Source organism: Rana temporaria, chromosome 5 (assembly GCF_905171775.1).
Source record: "Rana temporaria chromosome 5, aRanTem1.1, whole genome shotgun sequence".
Classification (NCBI taxonomy): Eukaryota; Metazoa; Chordata; class Amphibia; order Anura; family Ranidae; genus Rana; species Rana temporaria.
This window is the reverse complement of record NC_053493.1, coordinates 241990910-242016592: the sequence shown is the minus strand read 5'-3', so window position 1 is coordinate 242016592 and position 25683 is coordinate 241990910. Positions and strand designations below refer to the sequence as shown.

Genomic DNA, 25683 nt, shown 5'->3' with positions numbered 1-25683 from the left:
AACTGCCATTATTGTTAGACAGCTTGGGTGGTTAAAGGAAGTTGAAGAGTAACAGACTGAAAAATAACACACTCTAATTATTTAGATGTCAGCGTACACCCCTAGGGATCGCTGCAATTGTTACACCGCTCTCTCGATGCTTTACACAAACCAATTGTGTCTTTAGCGATCACCCCTCCTATCCTTTTACATAGCACTGTTCACTCAGATCTTTATTCCCAAAACTCCCTCATCAATACGGATAGTGCTGACAGGGGAATCAGCAATGATCTTCCCCCGGTGGCGACGGGTAAGCCATCCCCGCTGGGAGAAGACCGTGATTAAGGATGAGCTCCGACATGTTCGCAAAGCCCACGTGCAGAGCCCACCAGGAAGTCGGCACTGTGCTGCGCTAATCACAGGCAGTGAGACATTGTCCCGATGCGCAGCTGCAGAGATCGGGAAATGTCCCACTACCTGTGATTAGCGCAGTGCCGACTTCCTGGCGGGCTCTGCACATGGGGTTTTTTTTTAACATGCTGGAGCTCATCCTTAACCTTGATTATCGCTAGCGGCTAAAGCAGTCGCTAACGATAATCGCAAGAGAGTCCAGCAGATTGGTTGTACCCAGGTTAATTGATCGATTAACTTGGTACATTCGGCCTGCCAATGAACGGTTTGAATCCCGGCCAGTTCAGCAGGAACCGTGTATTGCCGGCCTTAGCAAATCACCTCTCTTGTTTTGCACAGCATTGTGTACACTGATTTTTCAGATATGACATGCCTGTATTTGTTCAGAATCTAATAAAACTTTATTCTTTAAAAAAAAATACCTTGGAAGAGTAGCAATCAATGCTTTGCTGAGAATTTTTAGACATAGGAATTTCAGGGATGGGCAATCCTTTTTAATACCTCAAAAGGAATAATATTCAGGGTTGGTTAATTAATGCTTCCAGTAGGATTTGATTATGGGAACCATGCCTTTAGTAAGGAAATTCTATTTTGATAAGCTTAAAAGTATTTAAGGTAAGATTAACTTCATGGATTAATGTGTTCATGCTTAAATTGTGCCATTATCTTAATTTTCTTTCTTTTTTTCAATTATATTTACTGAAATTGGCAAGAGTTGAAACACATGAGTTAGGATTTATAATTGTATGCATTCAGTGCAAAGAATTTAATTAAATGCATATTAACAGGTCATTAAACAATACAAAAATGCTCTTCTTTAAACAGTTTAGTTTTCCTGAAAGAACATCTGTCTTGAGTAATATGTGGACTGCCAATTCTGGCTTCGTTTTGAAAATCTTAGTTCCTTAGGTGTGTTTGGCTTCAATATATCTATGCCTGCAGCAAATGACAGTGAGGGCAAAGTCATCTTTCCTTATCTCTATGGTTGGTCTAAGTCCAGGATTCAGAAAGAGTCAAAGGCAATACATTGGCATTCAATCTACATTCCCTTTAGTTGACAGTTTATGAAAAATGTAAGTAAATCTGTCATGAGAGTAATATGGGGCTGCCATTGCTAACCTCTTTCTAAAATTGCTAGTTAAATATCTTAACAAATATCCTGACGGATTTCTATACATTGTAAGCTAAACTGTGTATTTTATCTCGTATGGAAATTTTATGCACGTTTATGGCTAGCGTCAATAGCTCTCCTACTTTTTATAGTAAAAAAAAAATATTTGTCCTTTCAGGCTCGGTTCACACTGCAGCATGCTGCGGCTCACAGCAGGGGTCCAGTGCATCTCCATTCAGTTTGAGGTCCGATTTCAGCTTGAGTTTTTGCCTGAATTTGGATCTAAACCTAACCAAAAGATGCACAGGTCTCCTGTGCAATTCATTCCGGAGCCACTGTGGAGATGTGTGAACCGGCTCCATAGAGAGCTGGTCACAGCCATGGGGTGAGGGGGGGTTGGCCCTGCCGGATTGGCGGAAATATTATTTGGCTGGACAATTGGTGTTTGTTCACAGGTGGTTGACATCGGATGATGGAGACTCGGCCACGGTATTGGAGGCGGCCCACTTGGGTTCATACGAATCGCTACGGCTGGCCATTCATAGGGGGGTTTAGATGGACCTTCCACTCACAGCATCTATGAAAGCTACGATTAAGGCCTGGGGGGAGGCGGTTGCTATGGCATGCCTAAGTTATAGGGGTTTTTCCCCATCCACTCCGTTGTGGATGAATCCTAGATTGCCACACCTTTACTCCTTTGATGATCCTATGAGCTGGGTGGTAAGGGGGATTAAGACCCTGAAGGATATTACTATGGATGGGGAACTGTTAACTTTCGACCAGCTTAAAGCTAGACATGATCTACCGAATTCTCAATTTTTCCGTTACATTCAATACGACACGTGTTCCAAGCACAATTTAGAACTTTGACTGTAGAATCCATATATTCAGACCTGGAGAATTTGCTGATGATGGAGGGTCTCACCAAGACTCTATCAGTTTCTTACAGAAAGTTGTTTGCTACTAGCCCCAGGGTGGTCCACAAGTGTAGAGAGCGGTGGGAGGCGGAGGTCCCGGACATTCAGGGGGAGGATTGGGATGATATGTGGGCACACCTGTTCCAGCACCTGGTGTCGGCTAGGGATAGACTTATCCATTTTAAATTCCTCCATAGGATTTACTATACACCTGCTAGGCTGGCGTCTATTTATCCGGCAGTGCAGGCAGAGTGCTGGAGATGTATGTTTGCTCCAGCGGCTTTTGGAGCTGCCCTCTGATCTACATATTTTGGACAGAGGTTACATCTTGTATATCTGAAATTTTGATGACTCCTGTGCCGGTGAGGTTCGGGTGTGCCTCTTGGGGCTGGTCGAGGATGTGGTCGCTCGCGTCTAGGGCGCACAGGACTCTACTCAACATACTTTTATTCTATGCCAGAAAGGCCATATTATTACGTTGGCGCAGACCGGGGGCCCCGGAGAAACTCGCATCCAATTCGCATAGGTGTGATTGAACCCAGCCACATTCTTCATTTTAGTATTGGAGCAGTCCAGAGCAGGCTGATGTGTAAATAAAGCGACAATATGCCAATGTGTGTACCAGCATTGACATAAAAGGGGATCACTGCTACTCTTACTCTTACTTACTTGCTTCCTTTACTTATTAGGGAAGGAAAGGGCAGACTGATGAGAAAAATAAAATGACAACATGCCGGTGTGTGTCCTGATTATAGAGGCGATCCCTGCTGCTCACCCTTCACAGCACAATCTTGACCTAATATTAGTGTAGGCAAAAGTTATTGGTAAGACAGTGCTGCCGCTGTGCTGGCTTGTTTACTATTTACAACAAAAGCCTGCTCTGTAGACAAAAGGCTAATAGAATATTTATTACTGTAGACATGCCCTGAAAATTCCCCATCCAGGCTGCTGCTGCTGTAAGATGGTGTCACAGGAGCTGCAAATCACTGTATGTGACCGTAATATTCTCAGCTAACAAACTATTGCAACAAATGGCTTTGGGTTTTTTCCCAAGTTAGCTCATGGTTTCCCTCTGTGCTTGCAGTAATGAAGGCAATGTTCCCTTGCAGATTATATGCCAAAATGCTCTGTATAGATAGTCTTTATTGGGTGTAATAAATACAATAACAACTGGCGCAAAGACAATGTATACGTGTAAAATAATAGTAATAAGGCACAGTCAAAACGGACAATATTGTCCATAAGCAGTTCTACTAAAACTTGAACTTGGAGTCCATGGGGCAGATCCACAAAGAAGTTACGCTGGCGTATCTATTTATACGCCGCGTAACTTCTAGTTTGCTCCGGCGTATCTTTGTTTTGTATCCACAAAACAAGATACGCCTGAAGCTGTGCTAGATCCGACTGGCGTACGTCTTAGTACGCCGTCGGATCTAAGGTGCATATTTACGATGGCCGCTAGGTGGCGGTTCCGTCTATTTCCATGTCGAGTATGCAAATTAGCTAGATACGGCGATCCACGAATGTACGTCCGGCCGGCGCATTTTTTTTATTGTCGTTTCCGTAAGGCTTTTTTCGGCGTATAGTTACCCCTGCTATATGAGGTGTATCCTATGTTAAGTATGGCCGTCGTTCACGCGTCGAAATTAGAAAATTTTACGTCGTTTGCGTAAGTCGTTCGCGAATAGGGCTTTGCGTAGAATGACGTTCACGTCGTAAGCATTGGCTTGTTGCGGGTTAATTTGGAGCATGCACACTGGGCTACCCCCACGGACGGCGCATGCGCCGTTCAGAAAAAACGTCATTTACGTCGGGTAAAGACGTATTAACATAAAATGGGGACACAGCTACATATCTGAGGACTGTAGTAAGAAGCAGTAAAGACCATACACAATGGCAGATGGTGGCTAATCTTATAGCAGAAGGATCTTTAAATATATATTTATTATTATTATTATATACGGTATATAAAAAAATATTATTATTTATATAGGATAAGATATATAGATGTACTGTACTATATCTACTGTGTGTATGTGTGTGTGTGTGTGTGTGTGTGTATATGTATATGTATATATGTATGTATATATATATATATATCTTGCAAAATGACTTCTGTATTGAAGTCAATGCAAATCGCCCCCAAAGTCGTACAGGAACCTTTTTCTAAGTCGGAGCGACTTGCGTCGCTCCTATTAGAACGGTTCCATTGACTACTGCGGACCGCGACTTGTCAGGTGGCTGAGTCGCCTGACAGGTCACCCGTGTGTGAACCGGCTCTAAATGTAACAATGTTACTTTGTATCTCGCATCAGAACAATGTGTATAAACACTGTCATAAGGTCCAGCTTTTTTTTTTTTTTTTTTTTTTTTTTTTTTATACAGCAGTGGTAGTAATAGCTGCTGTAGATGAATAACAATGCCCAGCTGTCATTTTGACAGCTGGAAATTTTCAGCAGATGCATGCTCCTTTTTCACAACTGGTCAAAATGCATTCGCTATTACGGTCAAGCTTTTAAGGTTAATTAACTTGCAGCAGAAACAGTGATGACAAAGGGACTGGGGGAGAGAGTCTGGCTGCGGGTACCCCTGGAAGTTTGAGAGCCTAAAACTAATGGTACTGTAAAAAAAAATTGTCAGAATAGCAGTGCTGATATCTTTTAATAGCAAGCTCCAAACGCTGCACAAGAGAACTACTATAAGTACGTTGCTCGGCAGATCTGGTTATTTTGTAGTACAATGCCATGAATATGTTTTTTTTTATTTTATTTTTTTTGTGTATGTTTTCAGGAAAAAGCCAGGCAGTCTTACATAGAACTTGTTTCTAGTTTGATCTCCACTGAATCGCCTACCAAACGATCAACATCAAGTGCTGACAAGAAATATGAGACATTAGAGGTGTTTTCTCAAGATAATATAACAAAGATATTCCTGAACAGACCAGAAAAGAAAAATGCAATTACCTTGCAGGTAATACCTAGATTTTTTTATTTATTTTTTATCATAGGTAAAGGCCTTAAAATGTATGTAATTTAATATTGGTAGTTTTCACAGCTGTTTACAATAAAGGCAATCAGTCCTGTCTTGGAAGGTTTTGGGTTAAAAGTGAAAAATGGTACTTCATAAATGAAATTGGGGGGGGGGGGGGGGAATCAGTGGAGAGATAGTTTACAATAAGTTACATATTTCATTACCTCATTTATTTCACTATAAATTATTGGCCCAAGGGCATAGTTATTAGTGATTATACAGAATTTCTTGGATGCATAAAAGCACAATGCGACAGACTGAAATTTATGGCAATTAAAGTCCAAGGTGACCTCCTATTTTCTTTTTATATTTTTAATTAATCGAGACATTATTTCTTATATTAGACTTGTTTGACCCACAGGGCATTTTTAATAATATGTACTGATGTATTTCATATTTAATGGCAGCTTTGGGCCTTTACATGGGTCACATACATAGATCATGGTTGAATATAATGCTTAGACCTTTTTAATATAGGGATCCTTGTCTGCTAGATTCTTTGCGGAGTCTAATAACTGGGATTTTAAACCTTGAAGCTTTATCTATGTTAAATCCTACAATTTCCAAAGGACAGTGGCTTAAAGGAGACGTGCAGCCAAAGCTTGTTTGACTGTACTTCTGTGGATCACATGAATGCAGATTGTTTTGCACTCCTGTGTACCGTTTCCAGAAGATAGCAGGCTGAAGCCCACTGTCTGCTGACGTCGCCGGTCCAGGGTCGGAAAAGATTGTGACCATATGGTCGGGATCTGACCATATGCCTGGACTGCCATCCAGCTCTGCCTCTCAGTGAGCCGGCTGCTCCTCTCCACAGCCCAGCGCTTCAGTGGGGGGGGGGCAGATCAGAGGGCTCTGAGAACCGAGCGATCAGCGGTGTTTGCTTTCTCAGTTCTCGGCCTTCCAGCCGGTGGGGGTCAGATGCAACATCGGTCTCATGCTGCATCCACCTAGGTAATTAAATACAAATTGCGTAATTCTCTTTTTTAATTATATTATTATAGTATTTTTAATAATTTTTTACTTTGGGATCTAATTCAGGAAGACACAAAGAGCCAGACCCACATAGATCGGCGCATCTTTGAGCGGGCGTAACATGTGCTATTTAAGTTACGCCTCCGCAATTTAGATGGGCAAGTGCAGTATTCTCAAAGCACTTGCTCTGTAAGTTGCGGCGGCGTAACGTAAATAGGCCGGCGTAAGCCCGCCCAATTCAAATGTGGAACAGGGGGGCGTGTTTTATGTAAATGTTATGTGACCCGACGTGATTGACGTTTTTTTTGAACAGCGCAAGCACCGTCCGTGGGGGTATCCCAGTGCGCATGCTCGAAATTAACCCGCAACAAGCCAATGTTTACGACGTGAACATCATCCTACGCAAAGCCCTATTCGCGAACGACTTGCGCAAACTACGTAAAATGTTCAAAATTCGACGCGGGAACGACGTCCATACTTAACATAGGTATCGCCTCATATAGCAGGGGTAACTATACACCGAAAAAAGCCTTACGGAAAAGACGTAAAAAAATGCACCGGACGTACGTTCGTGGATCGCCGTATCTAGCTAATTTGCATACTCGACGCAGAAATCGACGGAAACGCCACCTAGCGGCCAGCGTAAATATGCAGTTAAGATACGACGGCGTAGGAGACTTTTATGTCTGCCGTATCTAAGCAACATTTAAGCATATCTCAGTTTGAGAATACAATTAAAGTTGCGACGGCTGGGATTCGGACTTGCGACGGCATATCTACTGATACGCCCGTCGTAAGTCTTCGTGGATCTGGCCCAAAATGTAGAAGCGCTACCAGCATCTGCATACTTGGCTTTCACATGTTCGTCTTGTGTCTAGAAGATGATGTTTAAAGGAAAATTTGGGTCAGCACAAATAAAATGCTCTTGAACAGTGCATCGCCCTGTCGTCCCTTAGTAGATGTCCTGCTTGGGTTTTTTTTTTTTTTTTCTAATGCCCCGCTCGAATTTTCTGTCGGAAAAACCTTGGATGGTTTTTCTGACAGAATTCCGCTCAAGCTTGGCTTGCATACACACGGTCACACAAAAGTCCTCTGAACTTTCGTCCATCAAGAACGCGGTGACATACAACACTACGACGAGCCGAAAAAATTAAGTTCAATGCTTCCAAGAATGCGTCGAATTGTTTCCGAGCATGCTTCAAAATATTGCGCGTTGGAATTGCTACAGACGAAAAGGATTTTTTTCCGTCGAGAAAAAATAGAGAACCAGCTCTCAAACTTTTGCTGGCGTTAATTCCGACAGCAAAAGTCCGATGGAGCATACACATGGTCGGAATTTCCGAAGAAAAGCTCACGTCAGACTTTTGCTGGCGGAAATTCCGACCGTGTGTATGGAGTATAGAGTTTAAGCCTGGGCACACTCGCCACCATGTAAAGGGGCACGCTAATCTCCAATGTAAGGCGGGCAATACACTGACCACAATGTCGGGGGGCACGCTGAGCACCAGTGTATGGGAGGGGAGCTCACTGAGCACTGACCACCAATATAAAGGTGCATGCTGAGAATTATCACCAATCAAGGGGACGCGCTGACCGACAGTGTAGGGGACATTCTGATCCATCAACATAAAGGGACGCTTTCTCCTGACCACTGAACTTTGCAAGCTGTGCTGTGCAATTACATAGTCGTTTCCACACACACGTGCAATGTCCCATCAGTCATGTCAAAGAGGTAATAATGATAGATCCTGGTGGTGCTGGATGGTGGCTATCCACTGTAGCTGCTTGTCATTCTCAGTGAGACATCTGTTTATCCAAGGTTAACCTAACTTTTATGGATACTGTTACATTTGGACCATTGTTTATCAGGGCTTATTTAATGTACAGTCCATGGAGCAAAGTGCCAACTGTATTAATCTATAGCAATTAATGATTCTACTAGAGACAAACCCCTATTAGATGGATGCAGATTGGTTGCTGCGGATAGTGAACGTTTCACGTAAAGCTTGTAAAATGTATAAAGTTTAAACATCACATTGTGATTATGCTGAATCTTCCAGCCCCAGTTCTCACTACTTTCAGGATTTCGTTTGTGTCAGCGCATATGAAATGCCACCTGATATTTCATAAACAAACTGACTGCACCAAGACCCAACCCATGTCCCTGATTTGTCATGGCTCATACAGAATAAATGGACCGCCACTTCAAACTTTCAGGGCAACTATCTCGTACATGACCCAGAACCATATATGTTCAGTTTTTATTGATGTTTTTTGTTAATTTTTTACAGATGTATAAAGAAATTGGTCTGGCCTTAGATGAAGCTGCAAAAGATGACTCTGTTATTACAGTCTTGACTGGTACTTTTTCCATTGAAGTTTTAAATATTCATACTACATACATTTCAGTTTGCTGACTATTGTGCTACACATTTTGTGCATACATAATAAAATTGGAATGTTCAGTTTGGATTTTAAAATGAAACTATTCTCATACTGTGTCATATTTTTACATTTTACATTGGTGGTAGTTCTTATGCATATAGGCTAGATTGATGAATTCTTTGCTTCCAAATGTAGAATTTTCATCCTTTCTTTCTTGCATTCCCAAACTATGGTCTCAGTCTGAAGTTTCAGACAGACAAACTAAAACGCAAAGCATTCAGCCTGTGCTTTGCTGACCTTTAGCAAACCCATAGTGCTGTGGGTTTTCTTTGTCATGTATTACGTTTTATAGGTAAAACAAAGATTGTATACACAAAGAAGAAAGACAGAAATATATATTTAACCCCTTCACACTGACTGTACGCAAATATGCAGCCCCACTGGACTGGGCTTTTTTCCGTGGGGCTGCAAATACAGTATGTGTATCTTCCTTTGTGCTGGGAGCGCACGGCACGGTGCGCTCCCAGCACAGAAAGCAGTGTCTCACCTAGAGCGCCGGGCCCCATTCTTACTATGTGGACTCAGATTGTCCGATTTCCGGGTCACCTGATCGCTGTGAAAGCATCCGATTGGCTATTACAGTGATCAGTGACTGTGAAGCCCGCCCCGTGTTTTTTGTCTTTTGTGAATGGTCAAGTGAGATACATTATTTTATTAAAAATAAAATAAAGATAACTAGATCACGGTTTGATCTAGGTCAGGGTCTGTATTTTTTCGGAAATCGTGTCAGTGTCTGTGTGTTTTTTATGTAGGATTAAAAAAATAATAATAAAAAAGCAAAATGCACATGATTGTTTCTGGGCTGTACTATGGGTATAAACAACAACTTGCATACACATATGTGGTATCCCTGGGATTGTCAGGAGCAATTTTTGGGTTGTTCTTTGGTGGTAGTTTATGGTGGCAGCAAGAAATATACAGTAAAACCTTAGTTTGCGAGCATAATTCATTCCAGAAACATGCTTGTAATCCGAAGCACTTGTATATCAAATTTTTTCTTTTTTACAGGGTATAAAAGAGAAGAGAGGCACCTCTAAGTGTAGCAATAAGTTGCTAAATATTGTACCTTCATTAATGGTAACCATATTGCTACACTTTGCGGCTCCTCTCTTCTTTTTTTATACTCAGTTGTGACATGACACCACTCTTGTATCAAGACATGGTTTGTATATCAAGGCAAAATGTATTAAAACATTTTGCTTGCCTTGCAAAACGCTCTCAAACCAAGGTTTTACTGTATAATCCACCTGGATGCACAAAGTAGTTAGTAGTGTTATAATATGTATGGTTTCTTTGCAAAATTGGACTTAGGCATTTAGATTTGTTTTACCCTCAGGTGCGAAGGGGTTAATGCAAGTTTATAAGGTACAGGCTTTTAAAAACAAATAAAACTGTCTCAAAGCCATTTTCATAATCCGTTAACGCTAAGATATCCATGTTATAGCTGAGAGATGGTAATTTAACTTCACATTACGCAAGGTACATGTGCAAAATGCACATGTAGAAATCCCTGACAATCCTTTTTTAAAGGCAAATTTTAGTAACACTGGTGAACATTTCCTGCTTCTTAAAGAGGAAGTAAACCCTCTAATACATTTCTTTAAAAAAAAAAACATGCAAGAGGAAGGCATAATGAGCTAGTATGCATAGCTCATTATGAATTGCTTACCTGAGATTGAAGCCCCCAAAGCGACTCTCATTCCTCTCCTCCGACTTCCGGGTAACGCGGCTCCGGCGCTGTGATGGGCCTGGAGCCGCGATGCTCGCGGGAGCTGTCAGTGACGACACGATCACCTTCACTAACGGCACGCTCAGTGCGCCTGCGCCGTTGTCTACAGCAGTGTTTTTCAACTCCAGTCCTCAAGGCACACCAACAGGTCATGTTTTCAGGCTTTCCATTATTTTGAACAGGTGATTTGATCAGTTTCACTGCCTTGGTAATCACCACAGTCGTTTCATCTAAAGGAAATCCTGAAAACATGACCTGTTGGTGTGCCTTGAGGACTGGAGTTGAAAAACACTGGTCTACAGCACGCATGCGCCGTAGACATCGGTGCAGTCTTTTTTTTTTTCAGCAAATATCTCCTAAGCCATGTAGGTTTAGGAGATATTTGTTGCACCTGTAGGTAAGCCTTAATCTAGGCTTACCTGTAGGTAAAGTGGTATGTAAGGTTTTACAACCACTTTAAGTCTTCATAACCCTAGTGATGGGTTGAGTGGCTGGAAAGAGAAGAGCTCTGATAGACTTTTTCTTTAGCCGCCATCAAGGTCGGTCATTTTTAAGTTCAAGACGCTTTGTTCTGTACTGAATATAATAGGCATACATAGATGCCTATTGAGGGGAGCCCTAGTTGTGCTTCTATTCCCTAATGTTATGGTCCCAGGAGCAGCTGCAGTTTTTGTAGTTAAACCTTGTATCACGAATTGTAAATCAAGCCTGGCATGATAATCCTATTATCCTTGAAAATGCATAAAATTCTAAAGAAGTCATTTGTGTCTGCAATTGTTTAATAATTATAGTAGACTTTTATTAAGTAGCATCTTTGTAGCATTAATAATGTCTCTACTTTTGTACTGCAAAGCAGAAATGCACACCTTTTTTGCTGCCAATGAGCTGCTTTCACATATAACAAATGGCACTCAGAAACAATACACAGTGCATTTATGAAACTTATTATTGTCTCTACTGCACTAGACAATTGGCATTTTTTCTGAAATACATTACAAATATTTTAAACGCCAAAATATTATGTGCACAGTTGTATATTACAAATCACATACACTTAAAAATACACCCTTCTTGCATCATGCTGAATAGAAGAACATAATGCAGAAGGGGCGAAGCAGTGCTTAAGCCTGGTACACACGATCGGATTTTCAGCTGACAAAGCGTAGAACTTTTGTCCAAAGGGCGTTGGCCAGGAATTTGTCTTGCTTACAAACGGCACGCAATTGTCGGCCAACAAACATGAAACTCTGTGGGGTTTTTTTTCAGCTCTTTAGTGCCACCCTTTGGGCACCTTCTGCTAATGTTGTGTTTGGTAAGCATTGGTTCCAAGCATGCGTGTTTGTACTTTGGACTTTTGCCTGATGGACTTGTGTACACGTTTGGAAAATCCGTTGTTGGCGGAAAATTTTAAAGCGTGCCATCCAACATTTGTCTGCGGAAAATCCAAAAAACATTGTCCGATTGAGCAAACGGTTGGATTTTCTGCCAACAGCGTGTCCTCGCCCAATTCCCGTTGGAAAATCCAATCGTGTGTATGAGGCTTAAGGGTTTATTCACAGGGGCAGTGTATACTTCTATAGCTACATGGTAAACAATGCTCAGCCAGTACAGAAGATGGGGTTCATTTGAATGCAGGAAGATTGAAGAGATCACAGTCCTAAATGCCCACCTTTCTCAATGCTAAAATCTTCAAAGGGACATTACATACGGTAATAATCTTTTGTTTCAGACTCTTTTGTCATAATGTTTATCATTTTTCTTATAGGACATGGTGATTATTATTGCAGCGGAAATGACTTGAATAATTTCACAAACATTCCACCAGAAGGCAAGGAACAGATGGCGAGTGACTCTGCAGTGATTTTAGAGTGGGTAAACTATAAGTATCTTTGATATGTTTATACGAATAGATTAGAGCATAAAAGAAATAAAATAATTGCTTAGTTTAGATATATCTCGGGAGCCATTTAGCCAGTATACTGTTGAAAAACTGAATGTTACAACCAGCCTTCTTGTGCTTTTATCTGGCTCTTTAACCTTGCCTGCTGAATCCTAGATTGAACTGCTTAGACCCCGATTTCTATATTAAATTTGCACACCTTAGGTTTCTTTTTAAAATGATTGTTGAAAGCAAAAATGTAATCTGCTTCTATTTTTTTTCCTTATCACCTTCTCCCCCCCCCCCCCCCCCAATGAAATGAAATAAAACCTTTCCATTTCGAATTCATAACGTATTATATACCCAGTGGTCTTTTCATTGGGTGTATGTTTCTCTATGCAATGTGGATAGATCATGGCTGGTGAAAGGGGCCAGCAGGGTGCTTTTTGAAAACACAGAAATTTTATTCAGGGACATCCAGCATCAAAATGTCCTCATGGTCAGGGATCAGTCTGGAGGAGTAGGCATTCCTAGTAAGGATGCATTTGCATGCGGATCACACTAGACAAACCCCACATATGATGGCGAGCCTCTATGAGTGAAATCCAGTAAATGATGTAGGCCAGTGACAGTAAGGCTGAGGAGGAAAGCGCTATATGATATTGGAGGTCCTTAAGCCAGGGAATGGGGCAGGCTTTATCTGAACTGTTGAAGCTTCTGATGCACAATGTAAAAAGCTGTGCAGTGAAATCAAGGTAAGAAATTTCAATACAGGAGAGGAACCTCTACAACTGCAACTGATGGTAAGCTTGGAGTTCAGCTTTACAAATAATTGATTACATCACTTTTCTTATTAATGTATCATAAACTTATATGGTATTCTAGTATCAAAAAGCAGATTTAAGATTTTTTATTTTTTTCCTATCGGTAACCTACAGTTTGTTTTGTAATGTATTGTCCCATTAACGTACCCGTAGATTGCTATTATGGACATGTTCTTGGCCCAGCAATGTGCGTGTGTTTTTTTTTTTTTTTTTTTTTTTTTCTAATTGCTTTGGCCTCATGAAAGGGAAAGTACTCAAAGTGGCTTTTTCTATAAACTCTCTGAAGCGCAGCACAGACCCTTATTACAGGCAAGCTGTAATGGGGTAAGCAGACTCTAGATGCCATAGATATAGCTAGTTCTTCTTCCACATGTATTTTCTAATACGTACGCTTATGCATTTTCTACCTTGTTTGTTTAAAAATAAATACATTTATTTAAAGATGTAATTTAATCGAGCAATAAATGTATTTTTTTTTTTTTTCAGAGCATTTGTCAGTAAATTCATTGATTTTCCAAAGCCTCTTATTGCTGTTGTTAATGGACCTGCAGTTGGAATCTCAGTCACCATATTAGGACTGTTTGATGTGGTCTATGCCACAGATAGGGTAAGTATTTATTTAACTGTGTTTGTTTTAGAAGATATTTGTGTTATTTTTGGCTATTATGATATATATGGTATTCACTTTTTTTGAAATTTTTTCTGAAATTCAGTGTATGGCCAGCTTAAGATTGAGAGCATGTTTGTTCAGAGTGATGGTGATTGCTAAAATGCCATGTCATGCTAACTCTTGCATTCTTCCTGTTTTGCAGGCTACCTTCCACACACCTTTCAGCCAGTTAGGACAAAGTCCAGAGGGTTGTTCCTCATACACATTCCCTCGAATTATGGGTCTAAGCAAGGTAACCTTGAAGTGGGATTATCTGCCTGAATAAAACTACTATTTAAAATCGGGGTCTCCAAACTTTCTTAACAAAGAGCCAGTTTATTGTCCTTCAGGGAGGCCGAACTGTGGCCAGCAGGAGTGGAAATTTTCCTGGCATCAGAGGGAGTAAGCATTGCCACATTTTGTATTGGGGGGAAGAATACAGAATAGTGCCCAATCCTTCCAGTTCAAAATGGCTTCCAGTGCTGCCATTCATTAGATGAACTTCTTGGACTGTGTTTGTTTTTTATTCTGTGAACTCTAGTGGTATACCCTATCATATGCACCATGTGTTTGTACACTCGTCTAAATTGACAACTATGTACACCCCTGTTTCTGTATGATTAAACCTTTAGGGTACACCTCACCCCTGCCCAAAGTCTTCTACTAATGTAACCATGTTTCTGTGACATCCACAATGTGCAGTCTATTGGGAGCCACTGCAGACTCTCCTGGCTGTTCATTTGCTTCTTCTGCGCATCCGCAGAATGGGAATTAATGTTATTTTCTCTGCACATGCACAACGGTACAGACTGGCCAGAATAGTTGTCCTATGGATCTTGCAGTTTGAACAGTGTTAAGGCTTTTTGGGGGGTTTAATTTAAAATTATGATTTTACATATGTATAGCTATTCTTCTTTTTTTATATTTTACTAAAGAACTTTTTCACAACTAAATACATACAAGCAGGTATGGGATTTTGCAGGAAACTGATAATATATTTATTTTAATAGGCTTCTGAAGTTCTCCTCTTCAACAAGCTTCTGACTGCACACGAAGCGTGCCAGCTTGGACTGGTCACTGAAGTCTTTCCAGACAGCACTTTCCAAAGGGAGGTTTGGGACAGACTGAAAGGTTATGGCAGTCTACCAAAAAATGTAAGTGTTCCACCAAATCTGGAAGCAGCAATAACTAATATGACCTGTGTTAAATAATCTGGAACAAAGATTGCTCTTTTCTGGAAGTTGAATTCCATAATTTATACTGATTGTTTGCCAAAATTGCCATTTTACGCTATCAGACAAATGAGAACTAAAATAAGTCATATATGCTTGAAAATTACCTTTATGGTTAATAATCGCTTTGTGAGCTAAATCTGGTTTCTAATTTGTGTGTGCCGCTTTCCAGCAACATTATAAGGCTTCATGCAGACAGGACATCAAAAATGCAGCTTTTACAGGCGTTTTACCTTTTCTTGTTTCACCTCTAAATGCCCCCCCAATTATAGTTTTTTTTTCCACGCACACAGGCATTTACAGACATTCAGAGGTAGGAGTGTTCAGAGACAGAAAAAGAAACGCACTACCAGCGCATTCAGGAGAGGAGTGTTTTGGCACAAAACCACCAAATGCGCACATAACACATTGCCACTAGCGTGTTTAGGTGCATGTGCATGTTTATGCATTCTAATTGCCCAAATAAATGAATATTCCGGTTAATAGAATGCATCAATGCCAAATGTGCGAACGCGCATTAACATATATGTAAAAATGCAGATTTAAGTGTGTTTTTAGTGTCTCCCTCAAACTGAAAAATTCACATCTTACAAGAAAGACAAGTTTTAGTGAATTTTATAAATTGGTTCAAAGTTTAGTATGTATTTTCACATCACATTATCGTCTGGGGACTAGATTTCAGTTTACTCTAGGCATTAGAAAAAGGAGCTCTTGTCATGGGTTATTGCAGCTAGAACATGGCCAGTGCAATTTCTACTGTCATATAGCTTACAAGCTAAAGACATACAGTATAGAAAAATTAGGAAATATTGTATGTTTTCAAACCTGCCCATGTTTGAGTTTGTAATTTTAGATTAAATCTGGGCTTTTTTTTAGCTGGAACTTGGTAGAGCTCGTTTCCATCACCTCTGGCTCAGGCCATCTGCTCCCTGCTCACCACTATCACTTGTAAACAAAGAAGTCCAGCTTCTGTGTTCTTCGCTCCTAATCGCTCCCAGAGATCTGATCTCCTGAGCGGCCCTCACTGAGTGCAGGGACTAGGAAAATGCAAGTTCCCAGGGTGCAGTGTGGATGCCGACACCCCTACTGGATAATCTCCCTGCAAGTGAGAGGCGAGCATCTATTTGGTGTGGGGGGGGGGGGGGGTCATCATGGTTGAGTTTCTACACCTATTTTCTGAGAAAACATGCCTGGAATAAATGAATATGCAGTAGCTTTAGGTTCATTTTCATTTATAGCGTGTGGGAGTTAATGTCTTGTATGTGAAATTGATTTCTGCTTTAACCCCATGGCACAAGCAACACTAGGAACCTCACCCTGCTGGTATTTGTTTATAAATTAAAACCAGTGCAGACACTCAGTTCTGTATAATGTATTATACCCTTGCTGCTCACACTCAGTTCTGTATAATGTATTATACCCTTGATGCTGGGAGAATATTCTGGAAAGAAGATGGAGGAAAATGCTAGCCATCACATTTTATGCCTTTCTTTGTGAGATACAACACTGACAACATGGTGGCCAGGATTGTAATGCTTGGCCAAAACAGACAATGCTGCATTTTAGTCTTCAGGCACTCCCATGTGGTGGAAACTTTCCAACAGGGGTCATTTTTTTATTTATTTTTTTTGACAGAATTTCTCCTTTTTGTTTTGCATAAATTGCTATTGTGTCATTAAACACAATGGAAGACATGATAGAGATTTAGTTGAACATGGTGCAGCTCATGCAAGGCAAGGTGACTCCTAACAGGGCATCCCCCAACCCCACTATACTTGACTTGCTTGCATTTCCTTCCACCTCTGCAGCTGGTGCGGAGAGTGGCAATCCAGGGGAGTGGTGATGTCACTCCTCTGCCAATGTAACAGTGCTCGGGCTTAGCAATCAGCTAATAGGCCAGGGCACTGTCACTGGGGTGTGAGACCCATGCTCCTCCATACCCTGAAGTGCTAGGTATTTTCGCTGACTAGGGAAGAACAAGGAGCTGTGAGGGAGCACAGATTGGAGAACTATAAGGGAGTTGGATGAGGAGCTTTCCAGAGACACTGTCCCCTTTTAAATCCTAAAGCTTTTTCAGAGATTTTTGCTTTTGCCAGTATTTGACATAAATTGAAGACTTTATAAAACTAAAATCCTCCCATGTCTCACAACAGAGGCAAACAGTACATATACTATTATGTATGTTCTAACAAAAATGGCTTTTCTTTGTTTTTTCCAACAGTCCTTGGTTTTTTCCAAGCAGTTAATGCGTGCAACTGAGAAGGAAAAGCTGCATGCTGTGAATATTGAAGAGTGTGAACGCCTCAAGGAGCGCTGGCTGTCAGACGAGTGCATGAATGCAATTATCAGTTTTTTCCAGAAGAGAGTCAAATTGTGATGATTTGTTTCCCCAATGGCTTACATTTTGAAGTTCTACCTTTAATGAATTTGTAACAAAACTTGAACTTTGTTAACCTTTGCTAATATAAATGTGTAATTGATATTTTGTTAAAATTGATCTGTATGGAATATCCAATTTAAAGACCTGTCTGACAAACTTGGATATATTTACCTTTTAAAGCCGTTGTTAGATCAATGCCAAGGGCAGTATAGAATAGAAGCTGGAACCACCAAGCCACATTGAACAATTTCAAGTTTTTTCCCATGTGATCATGCTCCGATCTAAAAGTGCTGTGATCTTTTGAGGGTTTACTATGGGAGATACATAAATATCACAATTTTTTTTTCTTCAAGTAATAATCACGATTGGTACCATTGTTGGTAACCAAATGAGCAGGCAATGTTTACTTGTGCCTAGGATAGCATTGTTTCTTAAAATTATCTTGGTAAGAAAACTCACTCAATGGAAACACTTTGCATTAGTTATTTCCATTTGATTGGAGTTGATTAGGACATCTGGAGCTTGGTTTCCTTGACCTTTCCTAGCAGTCCAGGACATATTTATAGGCAGAGGTACGATATAAAGTATGTATAAAGGCTTTGCTACATTGGACATACTTGAATGTCTTGCTCTGCATCCAAGAATCACTCCTGCATCCGTCTGAAAATATCTGTATTAGGAACCAACAAGTGCAGCATTATGAGATTGGTAACAACATTTGTAGGCTCCTATTAAGGCCCCTTTCACATTGGAGCGGGAGCCGCGGTGGCGGTATAGCGGCGCTATCACGCTGGGATTACCGCGGGATTCGGCCGCTAGCGGTGCAGTATTAACCCCCGCTAGCGGCCGATAAAGGGTTAATACCGCCGACAATGAGCCTCTGCAGAGGCGCATTGCGGGCTGTATTGCCGCGGTTTCCCATTGTTGTAAATGGGAAGGAGCGGTATACATGCCGCTCCTCTCACCGCTCCAAAGATGCTGCTGACAGGAGATTTTTTTCTCTCCCGCCAGCGCATCGCCTGAGTGAAAGCCCTCAGGCTTTCACATTGAGTAGGCAGTGAAGGAGTTTTTCAGGCGGTATAGCAGCGCTATTTTTAGCGCTGTACCGCCTGAAAAACTCCTCAGTGTGAAAGGGGTCTAACTCTGCAGTTATTTAGATGAACTGTTGCTAATTACAAACCCTATTTCAGTGTACTAGCATATACCTCAAATGTAGTTTTGACTACATGCTAAAAAGGTTTAATATTCGTTTCAGCAGTCTGGGTGAAAATGACTCAACCATTGCGGACTACATACACAAGCCACTGGTTTGACTGCCACCATTTTATTTTTATTTATGTTTTTTGTTTTTTTCCACAGAGAAATTGTAGAGACTCATTAGGTTCCATAATTGAAGTTCATGCAATAGTTGTATTATTTAATAAGCATTTTCTGTGCCTTATTAGCTCGTGATTAATATGAAAGTTTATGCTTGAAGAATGTTAATAAAATACAAGGTTTACTAAATATTATACATATTGGTTGCATTTTTACAACTATATACAGGTAACAAAGACTGTAGGCGTTCGAAAAGTGGTGATCAGCCAACGATTCTTGTACATACACATACTGTGTATATGTTTGAATGTGCCAGGAATGTTCCTTCGTAGTTAGGTTTGTGAGGTTTAAATTTCAGAGATGCAACACCTGGTTATATGAAGCTGGTGAATTTGGGCCATAAGCCAAGCTGCTTGGTTCTAAGTTGGTGTTACTAAACCCAGGACCCTGCATTCACTATAGCTGGTCTCGCAACATGAAAATGGAATAGGTTTGGTAAATCTAAACTGCTAAATACCTCTTTCCCATCGGCAGCTAGAACAGCCTTGTGGCTTCTACCAGTGTCTGTTTAAAGCTTGTAGGATAAGTTTTTATTCTGCTCTGACTGTCCTATAAAGCTGCAGGACCACTGACCCTGTCTGGACAGTGCTAATTGGCCCTGTGTTGATCATATGCACTCTCCCAAAAAAAAAAAACTCTCTAGAAAGACACACCAAACTGAGCATGTGCAGCATGTCTCCTAGCCTCTGTTCTATCAGGAGATGGGTTGGGGACAGTGGAAGAAAGGGAGGATCAGAGAAGATAGGATCAAACAGCCTTTTTACACAATGCAGAGGGTTAACCCCTAAGGTTCCTCAACTGGCTTCCACATCCATGATGGTGGCACTGAAGTTCCTCTTTAAGGGCCGGATTTCACTTGAATGTGGTGGGAGAAAGATGCATTCCGTGCATGTTTCCTGCACTACAAGTGAACGTGGGGCCATTGTGATCTGCATGCAGGTGCCAAGCTTTTGCTAACAGCACACCAAACACAGATCAAAAACACGGTGCATTTGCAGGCACCAATTTGCCTGGTACTTCAACACTCTGGGGCTAAATGGGACCGTTTTCATCAGCAAGAAAAGGATACTCCTGGGGAAGATGGTGGCGCTGCAGTGGGAGAGACAGACTCGTGGGAAGTGACATTGCCAAGGTACTGGAAGCCATCTCGTCCTGCCAAACCATGCTGACTGCAAAAATTAAAGAGGTGAAGATTGATATTTTACTTATTTGCTAAGACCTCCAGGAACGGGTCACAAATTCTGAGACTAGGCTGAGTGGTGTGGAAGATGCTATCCCACCCTTTACAGATTGTCTCTGATCGTATGCACCTTTAGATCAGCCAGCTGAAGGTAGGGACCGAAGGAGCTGAAGGTAGGGACCTTGAGCAACTACTCATAACTACTTACAGCTGTAAAGTCTTCTCCTACTTTCACAGTAGAGCGAGCCCATCGCATGCGGCTAGGCCTCCACCACCGGGGGCCCCTCACCACACCTTCATAGCCAAGCTTCTCAATTATAAAGACTGTGATGCAGCGCTCCAACTTACCAGAGAGAAAGGAAATGTCCCCTTTGGGAACAACAAGATGGCTGTCTTCCCAGACTTCTCGGCGGAGGTGCAATGTCGCCGCAAGAATTTTAGAGAAGCTAAACGATATTTGAGAAGCCAACATCTCAAATAATCAATGCTATTCCCTGCACGCCTACGAGTGGAGGGAGATCACTGGGTACTCTTTTTTTTGAGGACCCTGAAGAAGTGCTAACTTGGCTGGAACATGGAGAGGTTAATGGAGGAGCGGCCAATTAATTCAGTACCATGTGAGTTTCCCAAATGTTCAGGCATGCGCAAAGGGGTGTGCCTGGGCACACCCTAATCCTGGAGTTGGCAACCCGTCAATTGTGGGAATGTGACAGGTAAGCCGCCCCCCAGAACCTGGACAAGATAGGTGGCTGGAGTGGAAATTAATTCACAGATCTGTATTTTCTTCTGCAGCAGCTGAAAGTAGGCTTCTCCTCCTTTTCCTCTCGTCGATATTCAGCTGCCACAGGAGGAAAATACAGGGGATCGGTACCAATGTATGCCACCCCTCTTGTTCCTTTTCTTTCTGCTGCCCAGGTCCCCCTGTGTGCTCACCTGCTCCTCCCATTGTTTTAGGATGACGAGTGGGGAAGAGGCCGGTTAGAATGTCACAAAGGCATAGGTGTTGGAGCTTTCAGATGCACACCCTAATACAATAGGCTGTGCACACCTATGTATATGGTACACTGTGAACAACCTCCCCGTTGTAATTTCTTTACAAACCTCCACAGGGGAGATGGTGACTGAACCTTGTAGACTAACATCTATATTTAGAGATTTCTTCGAATTGCTATACACCTCTACAGACTCTGGTGATGTGGAACCGATAAATATATTTCTTGAAGGAATCATGTTTTCATAGTTAACAGACAAACAGGTTAGCACCACTCACAACCGAAGAGATAGCAGAAATAATTGCTAATTTTTCAAGATCCAAATCCCAAGGTTCGGATAGATTACCCATCAAATTTTATTCCCAATATGGTGAGATAATTATTCCCAAACTATTATCTTTATAAAATCATATCTTTGAAACAGTTGTTTTACCCCATTCTATGAGGGAGGTCCTCATACCTAAGCCCGGGAAGGATCCATGTTTTACTGAATCCTACCGCCCAATACCCCTATTACAAGTGGATGTTAAAATCCTGGCTAAAGTACTTGCATTACATCTTAATCAGGTAATTCTAACTCTGATTCACGCAGACCAAGCAGGCTTTATTGCCAGGCCGTAAACACCTAACATGAGAATGTTGGCTCGAGTGGTGGTGGCTTTGGACACAACTAAAGCATTTGATTCAGTGGAGTGGTACCATCTGTGGAAATGCTTGGCGAACTATGGCTTTGGTCCCAAGTTTATCAAGTGGCTCCAGCTGCTTTTATCAGGCCCCAGTAGCTAAAGTGGTAGTGTCAGAAACCATGAATCAGACCGAGACAGAAGTACAGTTAAATCTCACTTGTTTAATAATAATAATAATAAAAAGGTAAGCGTAGTCAAAACATAGCCAGAGTTCAGGAACCGGATCAGATACTCAGACAAGCCAAACGTCAGGGAGCCAGAGATGAACGTAGTAGAACAGCAAGCAGGATCAGGAGCCAGAAGGGATGTCATCCAAGCAAAGCCTTCAACAGGAACGCAGGAGAAAGTGTCTGTGATGTTGACCAAGGCGAAGGCAGAGATCATCTGAACTGGAAGGCTTAAGTAGGCAGGACTGACGAGCAGAATCATCAACAGGTGAGTCACTGTGGAGATGGCAGCTGGCAATTAGCCAACAGCTGAGCGGCCAGGACAGAGAAGGAAGGGCTGAGCCCAGCCCTGACAGGTAGCAAATTAATGGATATTGGATTCATTTGGCCTGACCCAGAGGTACGAGGCAGGGTTGCCCGTTGTATCATCTATTATATGCCCTTTCAGCAGAACCCTTGCTATATCTATTTGTTCAATTTCAGAAATCCAGGGCCTAAAATCTGGTCCCATGGTAGAAAGAAAATGAGCAATTATGCATATGACATACTGCTTGACTTAGCAGACTCTGGCCTCTCCCTCCATATCGCCCTACAAACAATAGAACAGTTGAGATCGTTTAGGACACGAGCCCACTTCCCCTTGCATCGGGTTAACCCTATTAAATATTTAGGGGTCCATGTGACCAGATCCCCAGCTGATTTTATTTCCCTTAACATAGAACCCCCCTATTCATTACAATTAAATCAAAAATCCAGGGATGGGCCTGTTTACCTTTGGGTGTGATGGGACGTATTAATTTGATACAAATTGTATTTCTTCCCAAGATAGTGTTTATATTGTGGCACACCCCAGTATACTTAACCCTGAAATACTTCAAAAAACGCTAGAGACCCTGCTAAAACCATTTGTTTGGGGAACTGATAGACATAAGCTGGCTTGGCGAATTCTTAAGAACCCTGGATCTTTATTACATTGCTTCCCAATTGTCCCAATTATATCACATAGATAAACCGGATAGATTAAGATTCAACGCCCTTCTATGTTCCAATTGGCCTCAAATAACCTTGGATCCACTTTGTGAGGGGTACTAAGGGTGCTAAAATTTTAGGAGACCATAAATCTTCATCAAACCACTTTGGGAGAATGACGTGGAGATGATGGATAATAAGAAGTGGAGCGAGGCCTTCGACTCCTGTAAAGTTGTATCGCCTAAACTTTTGGATAGGTTGTCCCAGAACTACATTTTGCACCGTGCATACCTCACTCCCTTAAAGCGGAGTTCCACCCAAAAATGGAGCGTTAGTGACCCCCTGATGTCCTCCAGATGTCCTATTTTAACTGGGCATGTAAATAGAGTCAGTGCTGTCTGATCTGCAGCTTCCTGTGACCCCTGCTACCTGTAACCTACTTTGAGATCCTGTTCCTGTGTTCTGATCCGGCTTGCCTTTGACTATTCCAGCCTGCTGCCTGTACACGACCCCGGCTTGTCCCTGACTTTGATTCTGCCTGCTCCTCGTTACCACGCTGTGTGCCTGTTGCCAACCGAGCTTGTACTCTGACCTGTCTCTGCTGCTGCACCTGTCTGGTTTCTCTAACCTGTGTGTGCCTGTGCCTATATGTGCTCCAAACCCCTCAGGACTGATCCACTATGCACTGCCTGCTGTGTCGACCCAGCTCCTCTACTGTCTGCTGTGCTGACCCAGCTCCTCTACTGCCTGCTGTACTGACATCTCATCCCACCAGTCCTCATTCCTGTGGCATCAGGAATTTCGGAGCAATTCTCCTGACTATATACCTGCCAGGCACTCATACCATTCTGTACTCTCAGGTCCCCTGTCTGCTCTATCAGGGGCTGCAAGTCAGATACGTAAGGGAGGCCTTCCTCTGCATTACTGGGCTCATCCATATGGTACCTGCTTAATGTGTTCCCAAGAAGTGGGTACGTTCTACCATTTAAAATGTCTTGTCCGAGGATACAGTGTTTTTGGAAACGGATTGTATCCTTCCTCCATGACACCATGGGCTCCCCTCTTACTATACCCCCAAAACAGTGTCTATTGGTGATATTCCCCGATTCAGATCTTGATAAATTTACTAAGGTCTTTTTACACTAAACGTTATTCTCAGGCTAAAAAAATATTCTACTGTCCTGAAAGGGTGCACAGACCTCTTTGAAAGCCCTTTGGTTGAAACTTTTCAATGACTCCATCCCGCTATATAAGCTTACTTTTGAAATCCGGAAACGGACCAAAACCTTTCATAAAATTTGGGGTAGGTGGCTGGCTAGCCCACTTACTCTCTCTCAGTACTAAATGAAGTACACTTGTTTGACCAGTGTTAAGCCCCATACACACGGTAGGACCTTTTGACAACAAACTTCAAAATTAGCAAGTTTTCAAAAAAATCCTACCGTGTGGGCGCTCCATCGGACAAACTTTTTTGGTTTTCATCGGACAAAAGTTTGCTCTGCAAACGTACAAACTTTTCGGCAACAAAAGTCCTACAGTGCAAAGTCCTATTGTGTTTACAGAAATCCATCAGACTTTTGTCCGAAATGAAAATACGCATGCCCAGAACCAATGTTAAAATCAACCAACAATAGCAGAAGTTGACCAAAGGGTGGCAGTAAAGAGCAGAAAAGCCACGTGATGTTGGGAAAGTTTTAGGAAAGTTTGCAGAAAAGTCCTGCTGTGTGTATGCTATGGCTGTGCCCGGCAAACTCCCTTCTGACAAAAATCCACGGAAAAGTTTGTTTGAAGTCCTGCCGTGTGTATGAGGCTTTAGACCGTGCCCTAAGGATCTCTAACGTCTAGACTCCCACCTTTGCTGTGCCCTCATTGGTCTGCATGCACCTTTTCCCAGAGTGCCTACTGTATATCTTTTGTATTGATATCTCTTTATTTGTCTATGTCTGAACATATTGCCTATCGTTTGGACCAGTCTATCTGGTACGGTGATTGTATTTTTTTTTTCTGTGTGTATTGTTTTTTTTTTCTGTTTGTTAGTTTGTTGGAAAACTTCAATAAAAATATCTTTAAAAAAATAAATTATTCTCAGTCAGAAAAATAATAGCTAGATAATGGATGAGACCGACACCCCCTTGACTTAAAGGGGTTGTAAAGGAAATTTTTTTTTTTCATAATGAACATCCTTTACCTGCAGACATTCCTCTTTTCACTTCCTCATTGTTCGTTTTTGCTCAGAAGTCGCTCTATTTCTTCTCTGTTCTGTTCACTTCCTGCTTGTCTGATTTTACTGACCACCGTGAAGGGAGGCTTTACTGCGGTGGTCAGCAACCTGCTCACCCCCTCCTGGGAACTACATCTGTGTGGCAGGACACTCTCTACGTGTTGGAGACTTCAAGGAGGTGTGAATTACTGGGCGTGCCGCAATTCATACTGGGAAATGTAGTTCTTACATGAACAAACGATGCAAACCAGGAAGTGAATGAGAGAACAGAAACTAGAATGCCGGTGGTGATATAGATCAGTGGTCGTCAACCCCCGGTCCGCGGCCCACTACCGGGCCGCAGCCCTTCTGCAGCCGGGCCGCGGGTGCTAGCAGGCGGCATTACACTTTTCTTCCCCCTGCCGTCGCTCTGTAATCCTCACAGAGCCGACAGCAGGAGGCGGAACAATTCTGGGTGGAAGGTGGAGCTGCCCGAGATTATCAGACAGGCGATTGGCTGCTAGGACTGTCCTTCATCCTAGCAGCCAATCAGC

The 25683-nt window shown here is 42.0% G+C and overlaps 1 protein-coding gene across 1 annotated transcript in view; it reads left to right on the top strand.

Moving 5' to 3' along the window:
* The window catches only part of LOC120940672 (enoyl-CoA delta isomerase 2-like), a 30448-nt gene extending 12681 nt beyond the window's left edge, over positions 1-17767 (top strand). Inside the window, exons 4-10 of the mRNA XM_040353653.1 lie at positions 5209-5388; positions 8712-8781; positions 12360-12462; positions 13784-13904; positions 14110-14199; positions 14957-15100; positions 17400-17767. Coding sequence (XP_040209587.1) covers positions 5209-5388; positions 8712-8781; positions 12360-12462; positions 13784-13904; positions 14110-14199; positions 14957-15100; positions 17400-17555 — 864 coding nt within the window. The 3' untranslated portion in view covers positions 17556-17767. The remainder of the gene's footprint in view (positions 1-5208; positions 5389-8711; positions 8782-12359; positions 12463-13783; positions 13905-14109; positions 14200-14956; positions 15101-17399) is intronic.
* The last annotated feature ends 7916 nt before the right edge of the window (positions 17768-25683 follow it).